Consider the following 18,626-nt stretch of genomic DNA (forward strand, 5'->3'; position numbering starts at 1 on the left):
GAGTAGATTTTATCTACACCTTGATGATCAACTCAGTTGCTGCCATTGAAGCTTAAAGAAACACAAGCGGGTTTGCTTGTATCTGGTGGTGAATCCAAGAAAGAAGGAGTACGTAGATTCGGAGTTTGCACGTGGTCGTGTCAGTAAGTTCTACTGGTGGGTAGCACTAAGAAGTCGAGCGTGGGAGTTTGTAAGTCTTATTGTATGAACTTCGATTCTTTCAAGATAGTGGATTCAAGTTTACCTTGAGGATAACTAGGTTAAATCCTCCCCAGGTTTTTACCGATTTGGTTTCCTGGGTGATCATATCTTTGCGTTATTTATCTTTCCCCTGTTTTGCATGATATGATCTCTGTGATTGTGATAACCTAGATTTGTTAAATTGGACTAAGTAACAACTTGGCTAATTACCTAGGTTAATTCAATTGTGTTTTAAGGGGTCTAAAAACCATCAGGACTGATGATATTTGCTAGCACTAAAGTGAAGGGAAACTACTTATGGTGGTAGTAGTGGATTTGAAGATAAGCAACAATATCAATCTAAATTCCCAAATTTTTTAATCTACTCAACAACGTGTTGACTAAGAGCTTTGCTTAAGATTGGGTGGATGATATGGTCTGATTTGAAAGTCACAGACTGTACAATAGAGTTATAGATTGTACAATAGTCTTCCATTATAGGCTGATTTGATGATGAATTTGTTAGAGCATTTGATGACCTTGTCTTTGCTGTATTACTCTATATAAATTTATGGTGTTTTCCAAATGGCGAAATCGTTTTTTGAACATACCAAGTTTCTTCTCAAGAACAAGATACTCTTGCTTGTTCAAAGGAAAAGAAGCAAATAATTTTCACTGTTTAAGTACATAACACACACTATTATTCCTAATTCACCGTTTTTTTTTCCCCAGTTTTTGCTAAGTGACATAAAGCAATCAAATTTCTATTACTAAACCAATTAAGCAATAAATCGAAACAATTTATCAATTAAGATTTTTATTATGGCTTGATTCAATGGTTATCAACATTCAAACATGCGTCACATAATCAATTGCCAGCAATATTGCAGAGTATTCATGTCATGGAAAATCCAAATAGGTAGGTGATGCTATAAACTACCAAAAATATTTTAATATATTATTTTCTTACACCCACTGAACTCATAACACAAAAAACAAACTAGTAGTAATAGTACTTTATAAAATGCTACAATATTTTTGGTGGCTTCATTATCAGTTGTAGGTGCTTTTTCTTTGGTTCATAAATCATAACGTGTAAGGTTCCATTTACACATTGAGATTTTTTGTTGTCGGTGAAACTCTTCAAACTTCTCATGTAACTTATTTTTTGGTATTAAATTTAAAATTTTAACCGTTGAATTTCATATTTCTCATGTTCTTAACATACATATTAAATTTCATTCAAATTGAATTTTATTTACTATTCGATCAATAAACTTATTTTTTATATATAAGTTTAGATCACAAAAATTTGAAATTTTAACATTTGTTTGATAAAATAGCAATTGATCTTTGATCTTCTTGAAATTTTGCAAGCATGAATGATATAATAAAAACATTCAATCTAACGGTTATATTTTTAAAATTTTACATTCAATATAAAGATATATAAAAAGTTTGAAGAGTTTATTTTCAAACTAGTTTAGAAAGAAACTTTGTTTGTTAAAGTTAATTATCATATAACAAAGAACTACAATTAAAAAAAAAAAAAAATCTTTACACAACTATTTTAAGCCGTAGAAGTAAACATTTCTTGAAGGGTAAAAAAAATTAGCAATAAGAATCATAAATCAACAAACAAAAGAGTATACACCTAAGAGCATTTACATCAGCCTCCTCAAATTTTTTAGCTAAACTAATCCAAAAAACTCTACTTTTTTTTTTTATAGTTTAGCTATCTATGTTTTTAATGCACACACATTAGACTCAATACTCTATTTTTTACTTCATTTAAATAATTATTTTTTCTCTCTCCTCTCAACATAGATAGCCACCACTGTACGCCACCACCAAAGACAACACCACCATCAACCAAAGGTTAAACCCGAGCACAACTACCACCACTGCAAAGACAACCACCGTCGCCATCACCACCAAAGACAACACAACCGCACCAAATTAGACAACTAGATCAATCCATCATGGCATAGCACCACCATTGCCAAACCAAAATAAAAAACCCAAGATCAAACCATCACGGCATCACACCACCACCACCATAAACACCATGCCAGGAACTATAATAAAAAAAAATTTAAAAAATGAGAAATATCAAAGAACATTGTGAAACAGATGGATTGAAGTCGAATCTCAAAAGAGCTCTAGAATTTGATTAACCTAGCTTACATTTAATCAAATTCTTATAATGCACAGTGTGATGATAGTGTCTTCAAGGCCTCCTACTATTAAAATATGTGTATTTTAATACGCATTAAAATTTTCAATTCAAGAACATAGGTACTGTGTTGAAAAGCAACTTACTATTCTAGACTGCAAGATTTTTTTTTTTTTTAATAGCAAATTTGGTATTTCTCCAACTTTAGAAGAAAATTTTGTTGTTACCAAAATCCCCAAAGTAATATATATTTTAATAGTTACAAAAAATCTCATTTCTACACCCTACCACCCAACACAAGTAGGTACAAAAAATCTCATTTCTACACTTCATCCTACCAAACATAATGTAAGAAATCATAAAATCATTTCAGCATTGCAGCATTGCCTCTGTAGATTCATGTGAAAACTATGAAGAAGAAGTGAAGAATCAGATGTTAAAAATAAGACAATATAATGCAAATTTTAAATACCAGGACAAAAAAAAAAAAAAAAAAAAAAAAAAAAAAAAAAAATCTTCAATAACAGCAATATATAGTAAAGCAGATGAACAAAGGTAACAAAGCAAACATGGCAGCCAAGATTTGAAATGGGGCAACATAGTAGAATCATTACCTGCAATATCACTATGCAACTACCTTCTCTAAAAGCTTATGTTGTGAAGCCTTTTCAAGCCTTTTCCTACAAGGTAAAAAATGCAATTGGCACCTCAAATATGTATATATATAGATAAACATCATTTCTATGCTTATATAAAGAAGGAAGAAAGGAAAATAAATTTCTAGACAGGCATTTTAATATATATGATGAATTTCAGATTGTAATATTTAGAAGAGCCTTTTTTTTATAGGAATAATTTTATTGAAAAAAAGACTACATACAAAAAGCACAAAGCAGCCAAAACAATTACACAAGAAAAAAAAAATTATGTTCAATAAGAAAGAGACTATAAACACAGGAATGGAGTCACTAGTTGTGAATCCCCATGCATGAGACCAATCAAACAAAGTGCCTACAAATGAGGCTAAAACATGGTCCCCTCCCTATGCTCTCCAAATCCTCAAACATACGTCTGTTACGCTCCCTCCAAATAATTGAAACCAAACATAATGGCACCAGGTTCCAAATATCTGAAGAATACTTACCCAACCAGTTCCTCCAACCAAACAAAAGGTCAAGCAATTTCTCAGGTAATACCCAAGAGACCCCAAAAAAATTTAAAAGCAAAGCTCCACAATTGATAGCCTTCGTATAAATCCAGTGAGATTCTCTAACTTAAAATAGTAGTATTCACAATTAGCTATCAGCAGAAAGGAGCTACTACCTAATTTATCATAAATCATTCAAGCTGTCTGGAAATAAATTTATTTCCATTCAAATGGATTTATTATCATACACCCTTCAATCCAACCACCCCTCTTCAAATGGATTTATTATCATACACCCTTCAATTCAAATGGATTTATTATTTGTTCTTGCTTGAGTGCTTTACAAACAAGAGCCAGCCTTATTTAACTAGGCTGCTCGAGTACAACTGATCTCCTAACAAACAATTTTTTTTATTTTTTTTTGATAAGTAAGAAGATTTATTGATATCAAAAAGGGACACCCTAGTACACAGGGAGTGTATAGGGGTCAAATACAGAAATTACAATCTGTTAGCCTAACCACCACTAACTGAACAATTAACTTCCCAATTCAGGCACATGCTCAATTACTTAACAACATTAGGCTTAACAGCAACATAGTACACATGCTAACAACCTTAGTAATTGCTAAACAGCTACTAACATTACACAAGTAGTACATCAAGCTTCAAAGTAATAACAGCAACACACTTCCAAGTAATAACTGCGCTGGTAATCATGGCAACAGCACCAATAAGCGTGCCATTACCTCAACAGTAAGCATAGCAGCAGCAGCAACCACCTCACTTGAAGCAGGTTCCTAACAACAACTATGCATCCAAATATTCTATCCACTGCCAACATCAAATTCTTAACGCACACCGGCTGAAATTATTCCAATAATTAACCTAAACTAAAAATCTAACTTTTAGAAAGCAACCACTACGAAGATTCTAACCAAATATAAATAATTTTTTTCTTGGTTAGTTACACATGCTTCCAATGGGTATGTACATTGACCACTGATTTATTATACAAACACCATTCTTAAGGTGTTGTACTATCTAGAATGCACGGACGCGGCTGGGAGGGTGCCGCACCCAAGTCCGACGCGGCGCGACGTGGGACGCAGCGTCCGACGCGGTTGACAGCGCGTCGGTGCTGCGTCTGCGTTTTTTTATTTATTTTTTTTTTTCTCAGATTCGCGCCGACTCGGCTCGATTCGCGCCGAACCGGGCTGATTCGGCCAGAATCGGGCCATATCAGCCATATCGGTCAATATCGACCGGCGACCGATACGGCCAATACGGCCGAAATAGGCCGTAATCGGCCGTGAAAATCGCTGGAGAGGCCGAAATTCTGACCTCAGATGCGTTTCTTGTCTTATTCTTTCTTTGTTTTGTGAATCAAGTATATTAATGTGTTTTTTAAGAATATTTTAATAGTCAAAATATATAGAAAATATAAATAAAAATATTTTTAATAATTTTTTAATCGCCGAGTCCCGCCGCACCCGCACCCTACTTTTTCAAAAATTGCCGAGTCCCGCACCCGCACCCGAGTCCCGAAACGCACCCATGCTTCATAGTGTACTATACAAAAGTTATTTTGTTTACATATCAAAAGGTATGAACAAGGATGTTTTACAAACCTTGTGCTTTTTGGCCTTTGAATATGGATATATTTTGATTGAACCATATACTTCATTTTGATCATATCTATCACAGTTAAGTATTTTTATTTAGTTAGTTATTTATAATTCTACAATTGAAACAAGGAGAATTGGAGTTTTGAACTCTAGATGTCTTTGTTGAAAACACCATGAAATGCTAGTTGAGCTACAAGGCTCTTGGCTATTTTTACAAAGTGCAAGAGGATTAGATAAAATTTTGTTTTTCAACTTTTTATGATTAGCTTATTATCATATTTTCCATTTATAATTTTTTTTTTTCAAATTTATTGAAAATTTTAAGAAATTGAAATAACTATGGAAAATTCAAACATGTGAACTTTGTGCAAACTATCAAATTGAGCAAATAGGCAAAAATATATTACTATTTTGACTTTATTAACTATTTTTATTGTATGTTGGGACACACAATAATGAATTTCCATTTACCAACACAATCATATCCAAACAAACCCTGCCACCATCAAACTCTACCATCACCCCCTACCCCAGCACCATCACACCACCAGCTACCATCATCTCACCCTTACGACATCACCATGATCACTAGCACAACCATCAGGCCACCTGCAATTGTATTCACCACAACCACATACCATTTTTGTATTCACATAAAAAATGCAACATCAACCTATCCCAACACTACCCCATTATAGCTACCACTAAATGCATGTTGCAAACATGAATTCATGTGCCCCAACCACAAGTTGGTAAAGAGAAAGAACAGCAAATCCTTTTTTTTTTTTTTTTTGATAAGTAAGAAAAATATTTATTGAAAAAAAGACTACTTAAGACACAAAGTAGCCAAAAAAATACAACGAAAGGAAGGAAAACTATATACAAAAAAAGAACATCAAATCCTGAAAGTATTTATTGGAATTTAATAATTTATAACCATACAAGGCGAAGTACCAAGATTATATGGATGTAGAACCACAGGACAGATTGAAACCACATCAAATAGTGCTTATTAGATAAGAACCTTTAAAATTGGTCCTTGTAAAAAAATATAAATATAATGAAAACTCTGCCGGTTCAAGAAGAACCCGAACAAAATTACCGTTTGGAGATACTTCTCATACAATTTCATAAGTGATCTTGGCCTCTCATAACCATCATCACTACAGAACAATGCATAGTTCGAGATAGAAATTTGAAATTTGCCTAATATCAACCCACGAACAGAACAAAACAAAACACAAAACAAAACCAAAAAAAAAAAAAAAAAATCAAACCCACAAACCAATTCAAACTCAAAAAACAATAAAGCTTTAATCTTTTTTAACAGTTCTATTAGAAATTCAATACATAAACCAAAATAGAAAAAACTTGGTCAAACCAAAGTTTCTTTGATTTTTCCCACTATTTCTCGGCAACCAAACAGTGAACTTTGTACAAAGCGACTCACCTTTTTTTTTAGTTTTGAGAGACTGCATAGACACTGAAGGAACTAAAAACTCTGTACACGTTGCTATGGCTTTATCAAATCTTTTGGCGAAGGCGATGAATCTGAAATAGTGGAGACTGAGAGTGGAGACTGAGTGAGAGAACAGTGAGTGAGAGAAGAGGGTGAATGAGTAAGAGTGGCTGAGGTTCAGTGTGAGAGTGAGAGGGTGAGTGAGAACGTGAGAGTGAGTGTTTGCTCTGTGTTAGAGAGAGGGTGAGTGAGAGTGGAGAGTGTCCGATCTGTGTGAGAGGCGTTAATTTTGAAAAAACCCAACTTGAAATCGAGTCTTAAAGACTCGGTTTCCCATTTTTCCACATGGACTGACCACGTCAAACCCAGATGGCCACGTCACATAACTCGACTCTCAGAAACTCGAGTTCCAGGTTTACTCCATGTGGAATTTTGCCACATCAAACTGGGAAAATCGAGCCTCAAAGACTCGATTTATAGGCCCAAAATCGAGTCTTTGAGACTCGAGATGTTAGTAAATTATATAGTTTGAAAACCGGGACTACTAATTATATAGTTGGAAAATTATGGTTAATTTTTCATTTTCGCCCTTAAATGTAATTGTGAAAGTACTTGTCTAGTCTGGGCAACACATAAAAAATAAAAAAATAATAAAAAATTTAAAAACTAAAAAAAAAAAAGGAATCTCCCCCCAGAGGAGTATTATATATATATATCATAGAAGAAGGACATTTGGTTGCTTGGTTTGGTAAAACTGAAAAGATGAGTAGTGGTGGGGTGGTGGTGTTAGAGTTGCCACTGGGGGCAGCGGAGGAGGAGGAGGAGGAGAGTTTTGAACTGGAGAAAGCAGTGTGTAGCCATGGACTGTTCATGATGCCACCTAATCAGTGGGACCCCGTTTCCAAGACACTTCTCCGCTCACTCCGTCTTGGCCTTGGAGATTCAGAATCAGTGATGGTCCGTATTTCTCAACACCAGTGGGCCCCTCGCTCACTCCATGTCCGAGTTTACTGCCATAACTCTCCCAGTCTCTCCCGACAACATCGAGAATCAGTGCTGGCTCAGGTGTCACGAATGCTGCGTCTGTCTGAAGATGAGGAGAGAGCTGTGAGAGAGTTCCGAAATATGTACGACAATGAGAAGAAGAAGAAGGAGAGCAGCTTTGTGGGCAGGGTGTTTAGGTCTCCTACCTTGTTTGAAGACATGGTCAAGTGCATGCTACTCTGCAACTGCCAGTCAGTTTCTCTCTCTCTCTCTCTTTTTTTACTACTTCCATTTTTCTATAGATAAATGTATGCTTTCATTTCTCATACCTGCCAACTGTTTGACATTATGCCTTCCCATTCGTGTCGATTAACGACCTCTACTACGTAAGTACTAATAAGTAGTAGTACTAACTCATATCTCACACTTTACTAATCTACTACTACTACTTTATACTTAACAGCTATTCCCAATTTTAGAAACCAAACTACATATAACTTGGACCACAAATATGACTCTTTTGACAAAGAGAGTAAAAACTTCAAAATCACCAGTCTTTTTCTTTTTAGTAACTAGACCGCTAGATTCGCTAAGCTAACGCTAATAAGACTTCAATAGGTGGTCCAGGACTTTAAGCATGGCTAGAGCACTTTGTGAGCTTCAGTTGGAACTGCAGCCTCAATCATCCAGTCTGTTATTTGTGGCTGATTCTGCAGCTGCTGCTGCAAGTACCAACTTTAATACCCCAAAACCCGATATGGACCACTTCATTCCCAACACACCCATACCACAAGAGTCCATGGTTTCAACGAATTTTACAAATTCTGGGTCTATCAAAGCAGACTGTGTTCCAGCTGATATTGTACGCGATGATGATGATGATTATTCATGTCTAAACTGCAAAACTTGTCAGGCTGCGGATGAACCACACAACATTGCTTCTGACTATGATACCATTGGAAATTTTCCTAGCCCCACAGAATTAGCAAACCTTGATGAAGGCTTTCTGGCTTCAAGATGCAATCTTGGGTATAGAGCAAGTCGCATTTTGAAACTTGCTCGGGATATTGTTGAAGGCAGGATTCAACTAACACAACTTGAGGAGGCCAGTAAAGGAGCAAGCTTTGCCAAATCCAGCAACTACAATAAGTTGGCTAAACAGTTGAAAGAAATTGATGGATTTGGTACTTTTACATGTGCCAATGTGCTTATGTGCATGGGATATTACCATGTCATTCCAACAGATTCTGAAACTATTCGGCATCTAAGAAAGGTACCCTTTTGGTTCTTCCTCATGTTTTTGTCATTACTACCGTTGTAAAACTAAACATACGAATATGATTGACGTTTTCTTAATGCATGGAGAAATTCCACCCCTACCGTTGAAAAACTAAACATATGAATATGATTGACGTTTTCTTAATGCAGGTCCATGCGAGAAATTCCACCATTCAAACGGTACAAAGAGATATTGAAAGTGTATATGGGAAGTATGCACCATTTCAGTTCTTGGCATACTGGTGTGTATATATACCATACAAATGAATAATTTTTAGATATTCTCCGAGTACGGAGAATGATGCTTTCTCATCTCACATTTATAGTAGAGTCCACTCATTAAATTCATGGTGGAGTCTACCATGAATGTGAGAGGAGGGAGCACTATTTCTCCGTGTTCCGGAAGGAACTAAAAATTTTCCTATACGAATAGTATAATTTTGTATCAGATACTATCTTCTTCATATTTTTCTTTTAACATTTTTGTAATTCTCATCAACTAATTTTGCTACTTAATATCTCCTTTGATTAGGTCAGAACTCTGGCACTTCTACGAAAAGACATTTGGGAAGCTAAGCGAAATGCCATGCTCTGATTATAAACTAATCACTGCCAGTAATATGGGAAGCACAAGTAGTACAAAAAAGAGGAAGAAAAAATGCTGAGCAAAGTCAAGCCCAACATTAGCTTGGATGACCAAAAAATATGCAAAAAGCCAATTAACCTGCTATGTTGGTTCGCTTATTATGTATCACTGTTTTCAAGCACGCTGAAATTGCTTACTATTTCAACAATTTCTGATGCATGTTTAATTGTTTATAGGCACTATCTTCCCCTCAAAGTTGTCAACATTGAAGTAGCAGCCATGGCAGCTTGCCATACTATGCCTAAGTGTAACCACCAGCTTGCCAGGTGTAGGCACCTGCATGGCATTAGAAAGCCATGACATTGGTCATGCACAAGCAATTTACATTGGGTTTTTTACCACCTCGCTTCTTAATGTTGTTTCCAGTTTTCTGTAAACTCAAGTTTCTGTTTCATAATTCTCTTTTTCATTTTAATATAGATCCTTTTTCAGATCCCACCCCCCACCAAAAATAAAAAAAAGCTTATGCAAGCTTTGAGTTTTTAACCATCTCCTGGAGGGAAAGATTCGCATTATACAAATTGAATGAATGAGGCACTTCAGCTCACCATTCTCTAACCATCGTTTCTCAAATGCAAGTTGATAATTTCCTTCCCAATTGTGGATGGTTAAATAAGCCTCTCACAAATTATTTATAAAAAAATTAAAATAAAAGCTCCACCGTCTTTCTTAATTGACTGGTCTTTCTAGCCAACTGGTACGTCTCATCCTTTCAAAGGACAAGATCTACATCTGAACTTGTTATTGCAGATTTTTATTTGGTTATTAAATGAACTGTAAAAGAGTTTCTAAGGAAGTCCTAACACATTTTTTCTGCTAGAAATACGATATTTTATTGGTATACACCATAGGAAGAAAACACAGGTAAACAAAACTATAATTTTAGTGGATACAAAAGCAAACTGAACTTGAAGGAACTTCAAACAGGTAACCAAACCATTTATTTTATATATCAGCTCACCATCTATTATTATTCACATTATTCCACTACGTTCGATGAGGTGACAACCTTCATCACAGCACCTTTATCTTTATACAAATATGCCTTGAAAAGCTCTATCTCGAAGCTTGATCATCTGGCAGTAGCACTTTATGCTGTAATTTTGAGATTGGAAGCGTAATCTTAAAAAAATTTCAATAAAATTCATATATGAGTGTATACATACATACATATATATATATATATATCCCTCTATACACACATACATATATATATATATATATATATATATCCCTCTGTTCTTGGATGTGTGTGGTACTGTTGTGGTTCAAGTTACAAATGGTGTCTCTTTTTGCGATATTACATCACTTCAAAACTTTCAATTAGGTTAATTAATGTTTTCTCAAGTCTAACATTGGATTACATGTCCTCCATATACTTATCAAACATTTTTTTACCATAATTTTGACCATTTTTTAGATGAGATAGTTCTTAATTTTGATATTTAGCAAGCTCAATGGTCGTGGAGGTCACATCATCCAATGCTGAACCTAACTCATATATACTACAATAACATCAAAGCCTTAATCCCAAATTTAGGGTTGATTATAAATCCTGAATAGATTAGTTAAGGTTAGCCACATGTGCATGTGTGTGTCTATATATATATAACAAACATTCTAGACACACCTAATCAATAAGAAATGTCTAATAATTTCTGATTTCTACAATGTTTCTACGTACCTTTTCAACCCATTGGTTTAACTAGCACTTGCTAGAGGAGTATCTGGCTGCTTTTCTGGCATAGCATCTTGGAAAGCTGGTATCTCATTGTATGCCTCATTCAATCTGGATAAGAGAGGGAATTGAGTCTTCAACAAAAAAAAAAAAAAAAAAAAAAAAGGAGAAACCTGTCAGCAGATACAGATACAGAAATGAATATTAAAGTAGGCCCTAAATTTCAAGATTACTAAATATAGGTGTTATCATGCATATTTCTCTGCATGTGTGTGTGTGTGTGTGTGTGTGTGTGAGAGAGAGAGAGAGAGAGAGAGAGAGAGTTTTGTAGCCGTATAATCATTAAACAAGGTAGAAGAAGCAACAAATGGGGCAACCAATGCATAACTAATAAATCCAAAAATATCCATAGCAACAATTCTAGCTTGAGGATGCACAAATTCATACATCTCAGACCAGAAGCAAGATTTTCACTGACAGAAGAAGACTATACAAGGTCATAAATTTTTTTAACTACTGTAATTCCACAAACTCTTGATGGCCGAGGTCAAAGAACAATTTGGCATTAAAGCAGTTTGAAGATAAAGTTAATATATGTAATGAGAACATTGAAAATCAACCCCTAACCTTTATCTTTTGTTAGTGGTTTTTCTGAAGGAAAAATAATTGTTACAAGACTCAAGACTGCAACGTTTTTCCCATTAATATAAATTATACATGTTTTCTACAAATCAAATGTAACTGGCACATTAATTATAGAATGAGCACTACCATGTCAACATTGAACCTTTTAATTGCTGCATGAATCTGAGGAGCTAGAAACAAATCTGCCTGCAAAAAATTGCAATGCATTACATTACATTAAGAGAAACACCATAACTCATAAACTAAATCCATGCAAGCTGCTGTTATGTAGTATTTTAGGAAGCGAAATTCTAGCACGTCATGCACTGTGAAACTAATACGTGTAGAGTATAAGACTGATGCAAGAGTCTAATTTAATACATGGAAGATGCAAGTCTAATGCAATACATGGAAGATGTTGACATGGTATGGTCACAATGGTGACATGGCACATGGCCAGCAAAGCTTCAGGGCTGTATTTCATATGTCCCATGTGACATAGCATGTGATTAGAATGCATTCCCCCAAATTCTATCTAGCCTAAACAGAAGCACATCACATTCCCTGCATCAAAATACTGACTTCGGCACAATTATGTATATTTATATACTTAAGTCAAAAACTTAGTGCTTAGAGTTGAGTATGGTGCCTTCATGTCTTATAATCCATGGTTTGGGTTTGGGAGAAGAACCATCTTCAGATTGCAATCTTTAAAGATTGAGAAGTGGGTTCTGCTATTTTATATTGTGTTCCGCTGTCGGTCTCAATACTTAAGGTTGTAATAGATTTACAAGCTAGCAAAAGAAAATCTTTGTTTGGTTGTAGAAGATAGACCAACTTCAGGATAGTTGACGACTTCCTTTGCAAAGGAGCCCCTACCAATATTGAAACATTTTGGTAGTAAAATAAAAATTCATAGCAATGGCCATTCTTTTAGTCTTTCTCTATGCAGTGATCAATTTTAAATTTAGTTTCAACAGATTTAGAGTGCATGATTACACATTCAATGTAGATAGAGAAAAAGGGAAAAGCATTTGTAACAGCTGTAAAACATTGGTAGAAACTTCCAAAACCCTGACTCTTCAAATGTTTACACACAGTGCAGCATATTGTATATACAAGTTTGTGGGCACAGACACAGATGATGCAGGAAACCAAACCAGGTAAACTTCATCTCCAGTAGCAAATCTTCCAGCATAGTCCTTTAAAAGCCTCTCGAGTGCTGAAACAAATGCAAATAATAATCAAAATAAGCCTAAAGCCATTAAGGAGCAGAAACGATCCCATAGTGGCACAAAAAGTTCACATGTGACTGGAATTTCCAGGGAGAAGAACCCAGTTGTTAAAAAGATCAAGATAATCCATGAAAATAAAATTATACAAGCCCTTGTTTTCCCCCAAACTATTTGGATGATTTGTTTGGGAGATACGAACACTAATCTGATTGTCCAAACAAACAAACATGTATAATCCCTCCACCAGATCAAGAGTCAATTGTCCACTTAACATGTCTTCCTTACTCCAGTTGAGTATCCATTTGTAGTAAGCTCTATTGAACTTACAAAAGAAATTAGTGTCAAGTCTATTGACTATGTGCCAAAGTTATTTGCTAATCTCGTTAACCACAGACCACGGAGGGAGTTTGGAACTGATACAGAGAATTAAAATCAGGATCCAATATCATTAGTTAGCTGCATCTCCTAAATAGCTCATGGAAGGACTAATTTCTCAGCTTTTAACTTTATAGTGCACGTATGTTTGCAAATACTATTTATCAGATAACTTCACTTACATCTTGCTAAATTTCTATGTGTTTTCTCAATTTAAAAGAAAGTGTAACAGGATTGGAGGGATTGGTCTTGTCATCAGCTTTTAAATTAAACCAGCCTCCAAACATGCGAGACTGGCATGGTAGAAAGGTATTTTTGAGTTTTTTGCTTTCATGGGCCACAAAAACTTCTTAATTTTAATTCTAGGTATCATGTCTAAAAAATTACCAATTGTCCTAAAATCTTAAACTATTAGAAAATGGTGAATTTAATCTTAATCTAACACTCTCCCGTCGCCCGTGGGCCTAAACCACCCTTATTAAGTAGGGCCCAACATGTGAGAATTTTATAAATGGGAGGTAAGCTGAAGACATGGTTTGAACCCAGCTCCTCCTACTTTAATACCATAATAAATTACAAATTATCCCAAAAGCTTAAGCTATTAGGAAATCGTGAGTTTAATCATTTAATCTAACAATGTCTAAATGTTATAGTGTGTAGCACAATCCAGAACTGATCTGGTATCTACTTATTCTTTCAAATCTTACATCTTTTTTTTTTTTTCTGCTTTGGGGCCCACCTGCCAGGGAAGGGGGGAGTACTGTGCAGCTTAGTCAAATCTTACCTACAAAGCCTTTTTTGATATAATGTTGAGCCCAAGCAAGTTTCACATCAGGATCAGAACTAATTTTTTCCTCAATGCACTTCTGTATATAGGAGGAAAAGCAGCAAAACAAAATTTATATCATATAAGTTCTAACAATTTCATGAAAATAACAACATAGGGGTATATAACCACAACAGTCTCACAAGGATATATACCAGTGTAGCTACTTTTTGAAGAGGTTGAATGCTTGAGGAAACAATATTGGCAGCCTACATATCAAGTTATAAAGGCAATTCCATTATTGTGTGAATATTAGCAAAAAATGGATAAGGTACAGCAAAGAACTATGCCTGATTAGATCAGGAAGCTCAAAACATTATACCATATCCTCAAGGCTGGACAAGAAAGTAAATCCGAAGAGTAATTTTGAAAAATATTATCTAAACCAAAATATTGTTTTCGTCCCTAAAGTTTGCATGATTTTTTTTTTCATCCCTAACTTTAAAAAGTTTTTTTCCCCTAAACTATTGAAAACATTGCACCATTTGTCATTAAACTTTAAAATTTTCTCTTTTAGTCCCTAAACTATTGAAAAAAGTTCTTTTATCATCCCTAAACTTTAAAAAAAATCTTCCATACTAAGTGTGTGACCAATAGTTTCTTGCCACTTGTTCATCTCATGTGTCCTTTTTTTTAAATGTAATGGTCCATGTCAGACATATCAGATAATCTAATGCTAAAAATAGTGCCACCTAAACACACAAGATATACCTTACAAGCAGTGGACAGAAATATGATAAGTGTAATGTTTTCAATAGTTTAGTGATGAAAAATGATCTTTCTAAAGTTAAGGGACGGAAACTGAACTTCATGAAAATTTTACAAATGAAACAATATTTTTTCCTATTACTAGATCAGTCCTTTTAGTGTTATTTATCATGTGTGGCACAATAACTTGCAGGTGTGTTGGCAAGGTTGTATGGAAAAGAACCCTCCCCATTTGCTTTTGAAATGGGGTATCCAATTCAAAGTGAAGATTTAGTATTTAAAAAAATCTAAGGGTGAACATGATGCCACCTAAATCAGTTATCATTCCTTAGTTGGTGGAATACAATTTTAAATGATGTCGCACCAAATACATCTTAGATTTCAGAAAACCAAATCTTCACCATGACATAGACCATTTTAATTTAAAAGCAAACATAGGAGCCTGATCCTAGGCATCAATATACAAGGCAGAATTTACTTTATTTCAAAATTACCATAGCGGACACAGCCATCCTTGTCAATGTGTACCCCAGTTTGCTTAGTATGTGTAGTAGGCTTTATACGTGTTCTTTAATACAAATTATAGGTAGTTGTCTGCATAAGTTTCACCAAGTGGGAAGGATAGAATAGGAGACAGAAACAATTTTCATCTTATTAATGTGGCAAAAATGCCAGAGGTAGTTCCAAGTGCAATTACATGTTATCAGCTCCTAGCAACATCATGTCAATTGACCCTATCAAGAGTTTTTCAAGTTAATCCCTAAATTGTTCCAACCTAATTTGCCAAAGGAGATTAGGAAAATTGTGAACCAATAGAAGGCAGCAGAAAAGAGATTACAAAGCAAAAACATAGATAGATCTGAATGCTACTAAGTATATGCCTCAAAACACTGCACTACTTTGTTAATGAGTTTATGGTAGGGGAATCACGCATGTGAATTCAACATTCTAAAGTTTTTCCATAATTTTTTTAAAAAAAAAAAAAAAAAAGCTTTAAACTATGTGATTATTACTTTCTGTGAAGTCAATAAAAGTTTTGGTCATAACAGCTGAGTACAAATGATAAATAAAAGTAGAATGAGCTCACATATTTGATTTTTAAACTTATCATATAAAAGGCCATTTGGTCTCTAAAGTTTACATGTTGAACGTTTTTAGTCCATGATGTTTCAAAGGAGCGATTTTAGTCTCTAAAGTCTAAAAAATGAGCCCTAATGGTCCTTTCCTCTAGTTTTGTTAATTTTCTTGTGTACGTGGCTAATGGAGCTCATAAGGTGTTCTATGTTTGATGATGTGGCATTTTGTTTAATTTTTTTTTTTAAAATTAAACAATACACAATGGCCTTACCCAACCCAAATCTGTTTTTAAAGTCCAAATTCAGATTCACGCATTATGAGCCCAAAGACAGTAGGGTCAGAAGAAATGTTGTTCAATTTGTGCATGCACCTCCTAAAGTGACATGAGTATAAGAATAAGCCACTGTTGGAGGTGGTGGTTGATAAAGTTATTGTTAGAAGGTTGAAAGAGTAAAGAAGGAAGATAGTAGATAGTAGATAGTAGATAGTACCTGGTAATTGATGGCTCTTTTGTGAATATCTTGGGGCAACAGTGGATAGTGGTGAGGATACTTGTCTTCTAAATACTGTGAAATGGATGAATAATAAAGAAAATGAAGAATTAATTGGTAAAAAGGGATGGATATATAGAAGAAAATAGGAATACTATACGATGATACCATGAGGATGGCAAAAGAGTCGGCAACTAGGGTGTCTCCATCGACGAGCACAGGAACATTACCACTAGGATTGAGCTTTATAAACTCTAGGATAGATAGATATGTAAAAAAAGAAAAACATACATGAAGAAATAAACATACTGTAGTACAAAGGCAATTTAAGGAAAGGAAATAGCAAAAAGCAGTCAGAATTTAGAGGTGGTCTCGGTCTCACCGGGGCTCAATTGCTCTCCCTTCAACAAGTCAACTGATTTGTACTCGTATTTCAGCCCTAATCAAAAATAAAATATAATAATTGAATGAAGCATTAATGAAGAGAAAGAAAAAAGAAATTACCTTTGAAGTTGAGGGCAATACGAACACGGACGGAACAGGTGCTCCACCAGAATGAATACAGCTTCAGCTTCAGCTTCTTCACCTCACCGCTTCCACTTCCACTTTCACCTTCCTAATCCATAATAATAATAATAATAATATTACAAAACAAAAAGACGATAAATAGATACAGTAACTGGTAGTGGCAGTGGCAGTGGTAGCATACCATTTAAATTTAAATTTAGAGTGAGATTTGGTTTTGTGAATTCCAATTTTTTATTATTACAGAGCAGCTGCAATGCTATGCAGCAAATCAGCGTTTTTAAGGTTTGGATTGACCCAGACAGGAACGAAGGAAGGAAAGTTGTTTGAAGAAAAAAGCTTTTGCTTTTCCAAAATCCAACACCGACAATAATAATTTCATTCTTTCTTTCTTTCTTTCTTTCTTTCTTTTAACATCTGCCAATGTGTTCCCCATGGCCCATGCGAATTTACCACCTCATTCCTTCCAACACATACATTACATAATGTTAAATTTAGCTTCATATAAAATATTTATATGAAATTTTCTTAATGCACGCAGCTCCAGCCTGCCGAAGGCAATATATATATATATATATATAGAGTAGGTGGTTATTATTGCGTACTCCGAGATCTCATATAATAGGTGATGCTCACTCTTAAGTGAGAGGTAGTGAATACACTCCTAAACTACTTAATAAATTTTTTAAGGTTAGTACGAATGCACCAGCTCTTCTTTTGGTATATTCCTTGCAATATAATTATTAAATATTATCTTCTTCACAGTTTCCTTCCTATAATATGCTTTTTTTATTTTTAATTAATTGATATTGCTGCTTTAGTATCTCCTTTCCTTTCCTTTGATTAGGACACAACTCTGCCACGCTCTGATTATACACTAATTTTACTGCCCACTGTCAATTGTTACAATAAAAGAGAAAGCAAAAAAAAAAAAAAGTGACCCCAATGCCCAATCCTAGAATTAAAATACGCTAAAACCTAATTTATATTCCTTCTGTGTTCTGTTCTGCTCTTTGATTCACCTATTATTTTTTATCAGCCACGCTTAAATTACTCAACTGTTATAAAAATTTATACGATACACACACGCCTCATCTTCCCCTTCGCTCCTTAACTGAAGAGCTCTCAATAATATCTTTGATAATATCTAATCTAAGCATGGAGCTCAGCCCCAAAGGCCAGGCCAGGCCTTGCATTGGGGGAAGTTGTCAAACATTTGAAGTAGCCCATCAGTATCACACCATCTCATGCCCATGCCTAATTGTGCGACCTCCAACTATACTTGTCATGTGTATGGGTCTTGGTCTTGGTCTTGGTCTTGGTCTTGGATGAAGTGAGCCAATATTAACACCCTTCCCTTCCCTTCCCTTGGAGTTTAAGGGCATTTATAAATCATATATATATATATATATATATATATATATATATATATATCCTGAAGTTCGTCCTATATATTGTAGCTGACCCAATGAGTAGAGAATATGTTTTAATTTACTCAGTCCACAAAATTTTCAATTATTGTTACATTTGACCTCTAAATTTTATATTACAATGAAACTTTTAGGCTTTGTCCAAATTTTCCATTTTTCG

At 34.8% G+C, this 18,626-nt stretch overlaps 2 protein-coding genes across 10 annotated transcripts in view; one reads left to right on the forward strand and one right to left on the reverse strand.

Annotated features, from left to right (window-relative positions):
• Positions 1 to 17,478, reverse strand: part of LOC126716130 (glutathione S-transferase zeta class-like) — a 45,424-nt gene extending 27,946 nt beyond the window's left edge. Inside the window, exons 1-11 of one of the 4 annotated variants that reach the window (XM_050417154.1) lie at positions 17,234 to 17,451; positions 17,016 to 17,128; positions 16,894 to 16,950; positions 16,680 to 16,765; positions 16,512 to 16,586; positions 14,391 to 14,444; positions 14,194 to 14,275; positions 12,960 to 13,021; positions 11,947 to 12,006; positions 11,182 to 11,309; positions 10,348 to 10,592 (exon numbers count right to left, since the gene is read on the reverse strand). In XM_050417154.1, the coding sequence (XP_050273111.1) occupies positions 11,199 to 11,309; positions 11,947 to 12,006; positions 12,960 to 13,021; positions 14,194 to 14,275; positions 14,391 to 14,444; positions 16,512 to 16,586; positions 16,680 to 16,765; positions 16,894 to 16,950; positions 17,016 to 17,128; positions 17,234 to 17,235 (702 nt within the window). In that variant the 5' untranslated portion in view covers positions 17,236 to 17,451 and the 3' untranslated portion in view covers positions 10,348 to 10,592; positions 11,182 to 11,198. Of the gene's footprint in view, positions 1 to 10,347; positions 10,593 to 11,181; positions 11,310 to 11,946; positions 12,007 to 12,959; positions 13,022 to 14,193; positions 14,276 to 14,390; positions 14,445 to 16,511; positions 16,587 to 16,679; positions 16,766 to 16,893; positions 16,951 to 17,015; positions 17,129 to 17,220 lie in introns of those variants that run through there. The other 3 variants (XM_050417152.1, XM_050417155.1, XM_050417156.1) reach the window with 3 other exon arrangements.
• Positions 7,318 to 9,933, forward strand: LOC126716125 (uncharacterized). 6 transcript variants are annotated; one of them, XR_007652010.1, is made up of 5 exons: positions 7,318 to 7,824; positions 8,192 to 8,846; positions 9,002 to 9,093; positions 9,384 to 9,582; positions 9,674 to 9,933. XR_007652010.1 is itself a non-coding variant. In XM_050417139.1 (4 exons), the coding sequence occupies exons 1-4, from the start codon at positions 7,352 to 7,354 to the stop codon at positions 9,514 to 9,516; spliced, it is 1,353 nt and encodes a 450-aa protein (XP_050273096.1). In that variant the 5' UTR covers positions 7,318 to 7,351; the 3' UTR covers positions 9,517 to 9,933. The 6 variants fall into 6 exon arrangements, 4 of the variants coding, with proteins under 4 accessions (XP_050273096.1, XP_050273099.1, XP_050273100.1 ...); XR_007652011.1 differs by having other exon boundaries at positions 9,002 to 9,031; XM_050417139.1 differs by having other exon boundaries at positions 9,384 to 9,933.
• Positions 17,479 to 18,626: the final 1,148 nt, after the last annotated feature.

Source organism: Quercus robur, chromosome 2, assembly GCF_932294415.1.
Source record: "Quercus robur chromosome 2, dhQueRobu3.1, whole genome shotgun sequence".
Lineage (NCBI taxonomy): Eukaryota > Viridiplantae > Streptophyta > Magnoliopsida > Fagales > Fagaceae > Quercus > Quercus robur.